This window comes from Bemisia tabaci, chromosome 3 (assembly GCF_918797505.1).
Source record: "Bemisia tabaci chromosome 3, PGI_BMITA_v3".
NCBI classification, from domain to species: domain Eukaryota; kingdom Metazoa; phylum Arthropoda; class Insecta; order Hemiptera; family Aleyrodidae; genus Bemisia; species Bemisia tabaci.
In genome coordinates this window covers 22073509-22087703 of record NC_092795.1, presented here as the reverse complement: position 1 = coordinate 22087703, position 14195 = coordinate 22073509, and the positions used below count along the sequence as shown (strand labels likewise).

Sequence of the window (14195 nt, the reverse complement as noted above, 5' to 3'; positions counted from 1 at the left end):
CACTGAACCCTTTTCCTTGTAATATTTAGTGAGATGGTTCATATGGCAATGGCGTAATTTAAGTAACGCCCAGCCACCAGAGCTTTTTTGGACGATACTGTCAATACATTCTTCCTTCTTATACGACATTTTTGTTTTTTGTGAATCTCTTTCCAACAATACATCACTTTCTGGGAATTATTTTGAACAAATATTTGATTATGGAGAGACAATATTTTGCTTTGTGTGAGCAGACAACATGTTTTAGTGATAATCCCATATCCCATCGGACAAGTACATCATTCAAAGAGACCAACCTATCTTGAAACAACAGATGATTTGACGCCCAAAACTGAAAAGTGATCCTTTACTCATATCACTTGTTTTATCATCTAGTCGAGGTCGAGGATCATGGGAATGAGAAGGGAACTGACGCCAATGAATCCAAATTTCATATTTCAGAATCCTCCTCGGCCCCTCTTAGAACCTAAAAAAGGGGTCCTGTCTCTGAAAATTGTGGTTCCCATCACAATTTTGAGATTATAACATTGAAGTAAATTTCAGAAAACCTTAGACGAATTTTCGCGAATAGATTTGGTTGGAAGTTTTTAACTTTCTGCCAACCTTTGTTACAACAAAACGAAATTCCTCCGGGGCGAGGGTGCGCCTACAACATTTGGTTTTCATGCTGGCAGCAATGGCTACCACATCCAAAATTCTCGACCCACCTCTCGAGGTGAGGTGAAACGTAGATGGATGCAAATGCTGGCCAAAATTCATCAAGCAACTGAGTGCATAGTTCTTGACTTCAGCAGAGAGCTTTTCTCCTTTGGTTTGCAACCCTGCCAATCTAGAGAAAAAACTCGACCAAATCCACTCACCAAAATTCGCCTCTAGTTACAGAAAATTTTGACCTAAATCAATACCAAAAAGTTCTTCATAAGCCCATCTTCATCCGAAATATTAATCCTTGAAGTTGGGAGACAAAGCCCCTCAAATGAATTAGATCGCACTTAATCAACCTAGAGGTGCTGAAAAGAGGTTTACGAATGAGTAATAAACCTCAAGGAATCTGAGTCTGGCAATATTAAAATTCCCCAGGGTCTAGCTGATAGGTTAGAAGGGCGAGCCATCCTTGAAATTTGTAAATTTAACAAGTCAAGGGCTGGCTCAGTCTCCATCAGAGAGGGTTTAAAGGGCTTCAGAACTGCCATATTTGGTTGCCTTGGGGTCAAATACTCATTTTCAGGCCTCTACATCCATTTTCTAGCATTTAATCGAGCGATACTCTCTCCGCCAACTTCTGGGGTCAATAATTTTTCTAACGGAGGATATTAGTCACGTTAGTATTCATTTTGGGCTTTTGCCATACTTTTTGACCTTGATCAAATAATTTCTAACTTGTGATGGGAACCCCAATCTTAGCCACTGAAGGGCACCGCAGGGAGGATTCAGGATGATGAAATTCTGATTCCTTGGTATCAAATCTCTATTTGTTCCTGCCGTCCTGGACTTCGTCTGACTGAAAGTATCTGAGAAACAACCCTGACATGGGTGGTTTGGGATACCCATAGCTATGGCGGGTTTTACTTTACTCGGATACTTTCTTATTACCATCAAGAGTTCTAAAGATACCTACGCATTAACCATCTTGCAGCTCTAGCTCTTGCTGTGCAGCTATGGAGATGTGGATCAGTGAAGAAGAAAAGAGTATTTGTCTGGGGACAAAATATCATTTAAGTCTGACAGTAATTTTCACCATTTATTGCGTTCCATAAAACTAATACACATGAGCTTAATTTAACAGTGGTTGGTGGCACTTAGCACTATCAAAGTGCCTTGAATCACAGAAGGTAAACAACTTGAGAGTGATATATTCTTGGTTTCAATAATGGAACACCATTCTGCTGCTAGGGCAAAAGTATTAAGAAACTAAAAAAATACTTAGAAACATTTAAAGTACTTATGACCTACCTACTCAATGAAATTCTGATTAGGAAATTTAATTAAACAAAACATTAAAATAAAAAATGAAAAAAGGGAGAAAGGCTTGGAAAGGGAAAGAATTGAATAGTACATAACATCTTGCCTGCGGTCACCTATGTATAAAGAAAATTAGCTTAAGTCTTTCCAATGTAGACTGTGTTTCATAAACTTTCACAAAGGTAAAAAATTCTAAAATCATTAATAAGTTCTCGAGTTGTAGACTTAATTACAAATTTATGGAAACATTTTCACTTATTTTACTTTTTAAATAATAATTAACTAAAATACAGTAATAAAATAGGTGATACAAATATTCGACAATGTACTTAGGTATTCAAGAATTGAGCATCATAACAAAAAAAATCTCACATTAGATACTGAGGTCAATAATGGTTCATTACATTATTAACTTGCAAAGATAAAAATCTTAGAAAAATCGAGAGTTTCATCTTATTTTGCCTTCTTTTAATGGTAGGTACTTACTTACATACATACATACATACATACATAATTGGTCATTCAGCATATTTAAGTGACAGGAACTTAGAGCACAGGAACCCTGCAATTACTTAGTGGAGTATTCTCAGAAGTTAGTGAGAACAATTTTTTCCTCCTTTACAGTATAAGTATAATGAAAAACAAACATAATTTCAGAGCACAAGAGCCCTACAAACAATGGAATATTCTGAGGACATAATCTAGAGTATTGTATTAGGAAATGATAACAGTTCTGGAAGATTTCTTTTCCTACTTTTAGAGAATGCTCGTATAAATATTTCAGAAGCATTCTCTAGGTAAGTGCAGGTAAATATTAAATTCCCTGGAAAATACTAAGAGTATGTTCTAAGAAACTTTCAATGAGCCATTGAGACACTAAAAGGTCTTTGTCATTTTGAACTTTGTACCTAGGAGTCAGATCAAAGAACAGGCTTGTTGATCAGAAGTCAGAAAAGAATCCTGAAAATTAATTATTTTAATCAGTAAAGAGCCGTATGCAAAAACGACATTTTTCGCCCCCCCCACTAAAACTTATTCAAACTTCGTCTATCAGTTACTAATACTGGAGCGATTCTTTCCCCAAATTTTCAGACCCCCAAAAAATTTTGGGGGGGCGCTAGGGGGGGTGGAAGGCAAAACCTGGGACCCTCGATATCTTTCGAACGAAACAAGATATTGAGGCCCGGTTTGGACGAAAAATCGTCTAAAATTGCATACTTTAAGATTCTAAAGGTCAAAATCCCAAAATTAAATTTTTAAATTAACTTACGTGCTTTTTTCAGTTTTTGAGGAAAAACAATTTCTTTTAAACAGATTAAACTGAAATTTCACATTTTTTGATTTGAACCAAAACCAGTTTTTTAAATTGCTCGTCTTTTTCCGCATCCAACGAGTGGTCGTATAAGCTGGGGAACCGAACGGTTCCGGAGTTACGATCGATTGAAGTTTCCGCTCAACGCGCGCCGACCGATTTTTGCGCGCAAAAAAGTCGGATTTGACTGTTATTAAATCAGATTTAATGTTCAAACTGAGCAAAATGCATTGTTAGGGACTCTTGAGGGTCGCTGAGTCCAGAAATTACAGATACTTCCAAAAAATGCACGTTTTTAAAATTACAGCTCCGTAGCGCTATTTTAGAGGCCCACTGAGCGCCGACCGGCCGCTCAGTGGTCCTGTACGGAGCTGTAATTTTGAAAACGTGAATTTTTTGGAAGTGTCTGTATTTCTGAACTCAGCGACCCTCAAGAGTCCCTAATAATGCATTTTGCTCAGTTTGAACATTAAATCTGATTTAATAACAGTCAAATCCGACTTTTTTGCGCGCAAAAATCGGTCGGCGCGCGTTGAGCGGAAACTTCAATCGATCATAACTCCGGAACCGTTCAGTTCCCCAGCTTATACGACCACTCGTTGGATGCGGAAAAAGACGAGCAATTTAAAAAACTGGTTTTGGTTCAAATCAAAAAATGTGAAATTTCAGTTTAATCTGTTTAAAAGAAATTGTTTTTCCTCAAAAACTGAAAAAAGCACGTAAGTTAATTTAAAAATTTAATTTTGGGATTTTGACCTTTAGAATCTTAAAGTATGCAATTTTAGACGATTTTTCGTCCAAACCGGGCCTCAATATCTTGTTTCGTTCGAAAGATATCGAGGGTCCCAGGTTTTGACTTCCACCCCCCCTAGCGCCCCCCCAAAATTTTTTGGGGGTCTGAAAATTTGGGGAAAGAAGCGCTCCAGTATTAGTAACTGATAGACGAAGTTTGAATAAGTTTTAGTGGGGGGGCGAAAAATGTCGTTTTTGCATACGGCTCTTTTATGTTGCTCTATTATACTATGTCATTTTGTTCACAAATCATATATTCTGTATGTACTTTCATCCGACCAATCTAAAATTTTAATATACTTTGCTTCAAGTATCTCTTGGTTTTTATCAAGAAATCAGAAACATTTTTTGTGAGGACTTGACGACATCACATCTGCAAGATGGCACACCACATGACTGTAAAATTGACACTGGCACTGACCACATGTTGTAAAATCTCTGTGTGGATGTGCTGTTTTCAGAGTATATGTTTAAAGAAATTTAGAAGCTCTTACTGGCCCACTAGAGTTAGTTCATTAATTAATTACTTATTTCTTCAATTAGAAAGTTCATCTGCATGAAAGGTTTGTAAAGAACATGTAAGGATGGAACATTCTAAAACAGTACAAAAAGGCAAGTTTACAGGTTATCCTAAAAATTATTCTATTGAATTTTCATGCTTGTTTGCAGGACAATTAAATTTCGGCCATTTTACATTCCAAAATAATATCAAGAAGTTATGGCAGGATACTTTAAAGTGATCAAATGCACAAAGTAATTAAGTCAAAAGGCTAAAAATGAAAGGAAATCAGCAGTAAAATTATTTCAGTTGACAACTGTTTGGGGGAGGAAGGGGGGCAACTTCTCGCTGCTAGGCATCATTGAGAGCAAAGCAATGTTAAACGCAGCCTGACTTTAATTAAGCGCTTTACTTTGACTTTTTTAAACACTCTATGCTGTGACATTATTCTACAGTACTTCGTTTGATGATTTTTCCTCTGTCGGTAGATTAGAAGCAGCAGATCTGAATTAATTGCATTTTAAGATTATAAGTTTTTACCGTAGAAAGATGTCTCCACTGATGGTACTTGGATTTGGCAATTTTATGGACTTAATATTCCCTCATGAGCGTTGTTAGCGGCTGCATAATTTTTTTTTTTTTTTTTCATGCTCAAACACTCTGAATTGGTATGAGGGATGTCAAGGATTGAATCGTGTGGTTCAAAAACTTGCTATTTTTTTTCTTCTAAAACGCTCTTTTTAATCTGCTCCTATTAAGTCTGACTATTCTGATCACCTCTCTTCAACAGAAAAATAATTCTTGGCTTTGAATGGATCTCGGCTGATAAAATATGAAACTGCAAATGAAATGTGTTGGACATAATCAATCAAAGTGGCCTGAATTATAAAATGTGATATGCCATGTTTCAAAACAACAAAATTTTAACTGGCATAACTCCTTTCCCAAGGAGCCTTCAAAACGATTTTCTCTAACTGTACAATAGTAATAAGATAAAGAATCATCGAACTCACATTCTGTAAGACCCTATTTTCCACACCGATGATGAATTAAAATGAAAGCATCCATTGTGAGAATCTATTCATCTTTCGTTAATTAAATCAATACAGATTTCACATGACGATGATGATCTATTTCAAACAAACATTAAAACCACTCCTTAGTTCGTTTTGGGCTCATAAGATGATATCCCACTTCAGTATTCACTGTTTTTTTTTTCTCTCATTTTTTGACTCTTAGTGTATGAAAAGGGTGGACACCACCATTCCTGTGAAGCTAAGAAGGGAAACTGAAATTTTTTTCTATATTTCTTGAAAACCATTTCAACAAAAAAAAAGTTTCTAACACACTTATGGTGCCATCCCAAAGTTACCGAAGGCACTTGGGGGAGGAGGAAGGTGTTCAGCATTTCACAGCTGTCATTCAGAAAAAAGTAAGTCTAAAAAGAGTAATGTGTAGTTAATGGATAATCCTTTCCTTCAAATACATTTTTTTCTGTATTATAAGCACCATTCATTAATATTATGTTTGCTAGCTTTGTTATCGGTGGATAAAAACCGTTATCAATGATAAGTCATATTAGTCCCGTTTCCAGTATTTGCTGCACCGTATTATCTACAGTTTTTTAAGGTGAGTTCCGCTATCTATCATCTTGCGATGATACTACAACCATTCAAGGATTGATTTTTGCACTTATTCTCATCGTGAAAGCAGCAACATGATAAAAAGACTCATGTTTCAGTAGATTAATTAGTTGTCATACATGGTGCAGAAAGAATTCAAAAGTGCAGATGTCAGGTTAATGCTGCTATGCAGCAGGGAGGCATATTATTATTTAGTACATCCACTCCTAACAAAGCAGCACCCAAAGATTTGTAGGTTGTTTCTTGTTGCAATATTTGTGAACTGGTGGCAGCACAAATTTGAGACAAATTTTGTGAGTTAAAAGGGTGCATTACACGTATAAAACAGTGTAACATTACGTACTTACAATTCTGTAAAGTATCAATGAATGAGTACATATAATGATACACTTGTTGAGTAGATTATGAGTCTCTAAAAAATGAATTTAAATTAAAAAAAGAAAAAATTAAAGGGATGCACTTCTCTGAAAATTTTAAGAGTTCATTCAGGGACACTTGGCTCTCAGTGCAAATAACTAGGATGAGATTGTACAATGATTATCACAATTTTAATTTTCCAACAGCATTGCATGAAATAAAAAAAATTTAAAACAAGAAAATTCCTGAATGACTAAAGGTCTCAATGAGTCCTACTGTACAGTGTACAAACAACAGTAATGTATGGGAATAATAATAGGTAATGATCATCACGATAATACAATATAATTATGTAAATGCTATTGTACAAAAATGTAGGTACCTGTACAATATTTTTGGAATTCAAACTACTTTTAAGTGATGTGAGCAAATTTCAAAGAAAGAACTTATATCAAAACCAAGAAAGAGTTGAGGAAGTTCTTTCTTATTGATGTTTTAAATCTACTCCTAATTTCAAAAGATTTAATATGAAATACTGAAATAATATGAAAATTGAAAATGATTTCAGAGCGTGTCACTTGATTAAACCGTAAAAGTAGGTAATGATCAGAACCTTCGAAGAATTGGGGAGCCATCACAATTTTTCGGTATTATTATGTTTTGCAGTAGCATCGTAAAACTCAAACCAGGTAAGAGGGTTTACTTGCCTCAAAAGTGACACATAAAGTCCGTTGATTGGATTAAAAAGATGAATATGCCATGTCAGATTTCGTTCCCAAAATTCTGATAAGGTAATAATATCAAGGACCTAATCTTTCCACACAATAACAGTTTGGCCACAATGAATACAAAGTGCTCAGTGGCTCTGTTTTACGACAGAAAAAAATCCAGAAGAGTCAGAATTTTAACTTAGGTAAGCTCTTTTCAAAGGAAATTCTGAGTTTCAGTAGATCTAAGATTTTTCCAAGAGTTCACTAAATTCTTTTTAATCTTTCAAAATTTCCTCGTAAAACTCTAAATAGCACAGAATGGCTTTAAATCTACGAAGAAGCCATTTCTTGCCTCTCTTTAAAAAATACTACCACTAACCTGTCATCAGGGGAAAGAGGAGAACACGATTTTATATTTTTAATTTAACTTCAACTCTAAAAAAAAGTCACTAAATGTTTAGAACAAACAGTAGGGGATTAGTGTGTTTGTTACATGCATCTGCATTGGGTTCTGGCAAGATGGACAAAAGGCATCTTGAGATCGCACTTGAAATTTTAAAAAGTTTCTAAAATTTCATGAAAATACCCTGAAACTTTACAGAATAATAATATAAAATTTCATGTGAAATTTCAGCCTTGAGATTTCAAATTCTTATTTTTCATGATGAAATGTTCCATCTCAGCATCTAATCAAGTCAGAAGTGTTACAATGCTAGTGCCAAAGCTTTCAAACCTAAAAATGTGCCATAAAATTCACACACAAAAAATTATTTTCACTGGAGTGATGCCTCATTTTAAAAATTCAATCCTCGTGAACTTTGAAATTCCACTTAAAGGTGGGCTAGACGATGCAGGTCTGGTGAGTTGGGCATTTTCGAGGAAAAATTTGTAAGATTTTTACTTCAAGATGGCACTATTGTGCATTGATCCAAAATTTACTCTTGACAGTTGATACTTTTTTTTTTACTCATTGCAATGGACCTGTGGCAAACTTTTGCTAGAGCAAAAATAACAGTTGTCTCAATCAGTAAACGTCTCAAAAATGACGATGAGCTCATTGGCAAAGTTTGAAATGCACTCCTAACTTTAGAATCTGCGTAAGAAATTTGCCTTTATTTTAGCTTTCTGCTTCGAAAACGATACAACGGCACAGGTGAACATTCTGTTAGAGGAGACGTTCCATTCAACCCTTTCGCAACAACAATACTGAACATAGCCGACGTTTCCACGCGCAAATTGCAGTCGGAAGCACAAGGGCAACCAAAGCGGATCTTTATCGACGCGAAGAAATCAAGAATGTAAACACGCTGGGTTGTAAACAAATGGTTAGAGTCTTGTCCAGGTACATGTGTATTGGCGGATTGGTGTCGGCCATGTTGAATATTGTGTAGTATTCTAGTGCACAGGGGTTGGAGTGAGCAACACCTCTAACGAATTGTTTACCTGTGCCGTAGTATCGCTTGTGAAGCAGAAAGCTCAAAGAGGCGCAAATTTCTTACACAGATTGTGAAGTTAGGAGTGTATTTCAAACTTTGCCAATGCGCTCATCATGATTTTTGAAACATTTACTGTTAGAAACAACTGTTATATGTTATATAGAAAAACTAGCAAGAATTTGCAACAAGCCCATTGCAATCACTGATAGTCATCATAATATTTTGGAATAATTTTTCAAAAGCGAAAATTTAAAAAAAATAAATAAATAAATAAAGTGCGCTTGAGGTGCGCACTTAAATTGTGCTACCATGCATACCGGAAAAAATTACACTGTATCAATTTTTATCTAGAAAATTTAGGAATCTTTATGAGATAAGCAAGGAAATCTTTAATGCCCATTCCAATTAATTCGACCCCAACAGACTTTCAAGGGATTTTCAGAGTCCAAAAATGTATCCATAACAACTAGGTAAAAGTCTCTTCTCTTGCCAACTGATTTCCTTCAGGAGTGCAGAATTTTTTGGATTTTTGCCTCCTTGAGAAATAATTTTATATGGATCATTATTTCCAGTTTAGTAATAGGCTGGAAAGGTATCAAAATTTCATTCATATGGCTACTTAAATCAGTTGCTTCAATATGTTTTCACAAAGGAATAAAACTTAAATCCTTCAAACTAAAGGTTCTCAAAATGTTTCTAGAAATACTTGCGTGGTTTCAAAGAATAGGTGTAGGAATTCCTTTTTAAAACATATGAGGAAAAAAAAATTAGACTTGTATTCAGGTGTCCATTCAAGGGTGATCTATGCCATTAAGCCCTTACAGAGCGCATTGTTGGCTCCCCTTACAGTATCCTATCCTCCACTACCTTTAAAGACCCAGCTAGGCAATTTTAAAAATTAATTTTGTTGTACAGTGTATTTCCTAGTTTTTTTTTTTTTTTTTTTTTTTTTTTTTTTTTTTATGTATAACTAATCAGATTTATTCCTCTGCCAAAAAGCTGTTCAACACTGAACATTAAACAGATCTCTTAATGAGAATGGAAATTTGCAGGCATACTACAATCAAGTGAACTGTGAGGATGAAGGTCACAAAACTGAGGTCAATTCCTACAATACCATGATCCGCTGTTCAAAGTATAGGGAATTTTAGATTTTACTAGCAAATAAGTGCGTTCCTTGAAGCAAAACATGTTAAAAGATAAAAAAATATGGTGGAACAGAAGTACAAACTCTGAGCGTTTCACGGTATTGTTCCTCATCATGAAAGGAGAAATTCGTTTTCAAAATTTTCATTAGCTTTTTAAATTTTTACACGGTGTAAAATATTTTATTTTTGGAAGACTTGAGATTTGTTACTAAGGTAGCTGCAAAAATACAACCATTATAATTAAAAGTGACTTTTTAGAGGCTACTCAATTGTAGTACCTATTCTTTTAAAAGATCTCTTGATTTTAAGGTAAAAGGGTTTGAAGACATTTCTCTTCTTCAACTGAGAATACTCGTATCTATTCTCTTATTCAGGTTATGACCAATCATGAGACTTTCATTAGAAATATTCCAAAGGTCAAACACTATTAACACTAGCATACCGCTGGCCAATTTCGTCACAGTAATGCTGTTGTCCGGCTAAGGAGCGAAGTGAGCCTGGACTCGCGCTGTGCAACCTTGTCAAATGATGTCTTCGTTGTCTATGTCTGTGTTTCCTTTGGCAACAAACACAGAGCATCAGCATGATAATAGCAGAGATACCAGCTCCACCTAGTACCGATATCAACAACCAGTCAACCGGAGTTTCAACATAACCTAAAAAATGAGATACATACATGTTACCTCTAAAGTTAATGGCATTTTAAATTTTTTTTTTTTTTTTTTTTTGAGAGTTCGCTTGGAAACATTTAGGTATGCAGAGTTTTGAATAATGGTTTTTACATAGTGTAAAAACATTTTTTAGTGAAACTCTGGCAAGCTGGCAACCGCTGCATTCTTTCAGGTGCTAGAAGGGGAAGAGTTTGGGGAAATCTCAATTCATGTGTGAAATGCTGAAAAGGACTACGAAAATACCAAGAAATTTAAGCTGTCTAAATGTTGATATTATTTGATATGATGTTCTCTACAACCTCCTAAGCCTAATGAGCTTTTGGAAGTGATCTTCCTAAGTGTCAATTTTGAGAATAGCAGGGTCAGGGAGTGACTTTTTCAACCCTCTTACCGCGTCTCCTGATGGAGATGTGGGACTGATGCTTTAAGTGTGAAGACGTGGCACTGCACTCTCTCATCATTCGAACGATTCTATTCGCCTGTCTAATCTTCCTAGCCTGAAAGGAAACTGAACATCCATTGATGATCGATAAGATTTTGCAATATTTCTACTCGATATTGCATGTACAAATACAGAAAAATTCACTTTTCAGATTGGCACATGAAAAGATTGGTTTTTAAAGGTTACTGTGTTCAGGGGGCCATAAGGAACATCATGTCAAAAACTATCAAAATTCAGTCGGCACCAGCTAATTTGTTGGCATTCTAGGCGTAGTCCTTTTGTGATGCATAAATTGCAAGGGTACCTTACTTCTACAATTGACAAAAAATTTGATTGAAATTAACTTCTTGGCATGATACTCAAAGAAATTCAACAATAAATTCACTTGATATAAATTCTTTTCACAAAAAATACACGTTTTCTAATAACTTCCTTGCTTTGAATCAAGGAAAAAAGCCCCAACAGGCATGTTACATCGTATATTTTTAAAATATAATGAAACACAACAAGATAAGGAGACAAGGCTAAAAAGATCGAAAATGCCTCGGATATGATTTTGTCTTGCTGGTCTATCTGTTTTGTTGTGTTTTTTTCTTGAGTTTTTAGAATATTCTATGTAAGAGACGGTCTTTTTAATTGCAAGATTTCTACTTCTAAAAAATGATGATGATTTTGTATATGTGAAAAAAAAAAATGTTGTTTCTTTACTGTGGATGTCCATAACTTGGTTCATTCGCAATGGGCATGTAGAGCCTCTACTTATTCAGGGCAAAGGCCAGGAGGGGAATAATATTACGAGACACTTCATCAGTGATCTGTTTTTAAACTGTAATTCTGCAGAAATTGAAATGGCAAGAAAATCTAGCATGAGTGTTCATGCATTCATTGTCAAGGTATTACTGAAGGTGAGGGATGCTCTAAAATCTTGTTGATTTTTCCTAGAAAGAAGGATACTATCAACAAATTCAGCCGCATTACCATGAGGGGTATTCAGTGCTGATTTAGAGCACATTCAGCCTGTTGGAGTGAAACAATTGTATTTTGCAAAAATCAAGAAAATCTCAAGAAACTATGGACCACTTAAACATTTTTATATGCACTTTGGGAGGCCCAATATTCGAAATTTTCTGCCTGAAGCTCAAGGTTTGGGGGAGGCATCTCGAGGTAAACTTGAGAAATTCACACTCTTTGAGAAGTACTATAAGGCTAGTTTAAGGCAGCTATCTGCAGGGTTTAGTAGGCTCGGCAAGTCAATTTTTAAAAGTTTCTTTTCAAAAATTGCGTTAATCTATTTTTTGGGAATTTTATTTTTTATTTTTTAAGGAAGGAAGCAAAAAATGTGCGTGGGGCCCCAATTCTAGGCTGAGTCTGAGTAGAAATCTGCAAAATATACGAACTGAGAAATGTAAAAGGGCCCAATTACCATAGAAGAACAAAGTACTAAAGGTTTTAAAAAAACAAGAACAAAAAATTTGATGATTCACACCAAAGTTGATGTTACACCAGCCAACAGCGCATTTATTTTCTTCTAAATAAATAATTTTCCTGTATTTTTGTATTCCTCTCAGTAGACAGTATAGTGAACACAAAAACATGACTTAAGATGCCAAATGCTTTTAACATATGTACTCATCTTTTTGGAATAAGTTTCAAAATGCATTGCGTTGTGAAGGGTCTGTTGAGAGCCCTACTGCTGCTTCGCGATTGTTTAAAAAAATCGACAAGTTCCATCAACTTTTTTTGGCGCCCTGGTGGCTCAGCCCCCCAATTTGTAGACGCCAAAACCTGATCTTTAAGTTCATTTAGCGCATGGCCCTGGGAAGCGGTTGAACACTGCTTGGAGGAACAGCTGTGCCAATGAGGGTTAATGAGATGTAAATGCAATGAAAATTGTAACTACACCAGCATCTAGGACTTTAGAACTAGGGCAACTAAAGCTGATACCACTATACAGATTGATAGATAGAAAAAGTGTAAAGTTGGCTGAGACTCACGTTATATAAGTGGGAGGCATGCTGGGTGGAGAGAGAGAGATAGAGAGAGAGAAAGTGTGTGTTACAAGCTCATGATCTGAGCAGAAGAAAGAAGCCTAGAGAGAGGAGAAGGGAGGAGTTCTCTTTGCTAGGAGCATAACCTTTGCCTACATATACACAAACACATTTAACAGAACACAAGATTAATTCTCATTGCATTCATCAACAGTCTGGAATTTTAACAAGTTGATTCTACTTGCCGATTGGATTTGAACAAATCCAGCTTGTCTACTAGGATTTCACTTCTCAATCCTAGGGGGATGCAACACATTTTAGCACCAATCAATCTGAGCACTGGCAATAAAGTATCGAGGTGATTTTTAAGAAATCAACCTCTGACACCTGGATAAATTCTAAACCGAGCTGGGTTCTCCCAAAATGAAAGTATGAAAATATTCCTACTCTGTCAAACCATTACTTGTACAATATAATAAATACATTTTTACACCTATGAAGAACTGCCAAAAGGACATAAAAGCAAAACGACAAAATCTGAATTGGGTGAATTCTAAAACCAATATGCGTTTAAAAAGGTGTTTCATTAAGGTCAACATTTTTTTACAGAAAAAAATGATCAAAACTGGTTCAAATGGGGCAACTCAGAAAGTATCAGAGGGCTTTCATTTAAGAAAAAGGTACTTTTGTCCTCCACCACTGTCATACGAAACCTCAGCCATTATCAGGCATCTTTATCAGGTTAGATATCATCTTGAGAAGCACTTATTCTGTCCAGGTATCAAAGGTTGGCAAAATCTTTGAGACAATTTTAGCTGTTTTTTTCAAACACCTTTTTACCATTATATTGAGGAGACACCAACAAGGATTTTGAACTAACAGAGGCAATGGTTAAAAATTTTTTTTGGTTATCTGAGGGACGTAATAGAAAAATAAAATACGACTTGAATGAAACACTTTTGCTTGGTAAGAGGTGCAGAAACTGCCATTCAGCAGAACGTTTCACAAGATCCAGAATTTTTTCCTCATTGACTTCCAAATTTGTTTTTTTCTTTTTGATTTTGACAATTCTGTCAGAAATGCTCGAAAGGTCTCCCAAAAAATCAAAAAGAACAATTAATCATCAGAATTTTTCTAAAGATTTTGTTTTGACGACAAATTTCCTGTCTTTTCCAAAGTTTCCTCACCGCTAACGCAATCTGCAGATCATATTATCGGGCAGATTTTGCACTTAG

At 35.5% G+C, this 14195-nt stretch overlaps 1 protein-coding gene across 4 annotated transcripts in view; it reads right to left on the bottom strand.

The window, feature by feature from the left end:
• Positions 1-1727: 1727 nt before the first annotated feature.
• LOC109029926 (bone morphogenetic protein 1) overlaps positions 1728-14195 on the bottom strand; it is a 112164-nt gene continuing 99696 nt past the window's right edge. For 3 of the 4 annotated variants that reach the window (XM_019040630.2, XM_019040631.2, XM_019040632.2), the window contains one exon: positions 1728-10515. In XM_019040630.2, coding sequence (XP_018896175.2) covers positions 10277-10515 — 239 coding nt within the window. In that variant the 3' untranslated portion in view covers positions 1728-10276. Of the gene's footprint in view, positions 10516-12966; positions 13113-14195 lie in introns of all 4 variants that reach the window. The other variant, XR_002008667.2, reaches the window with a different exon arrangement.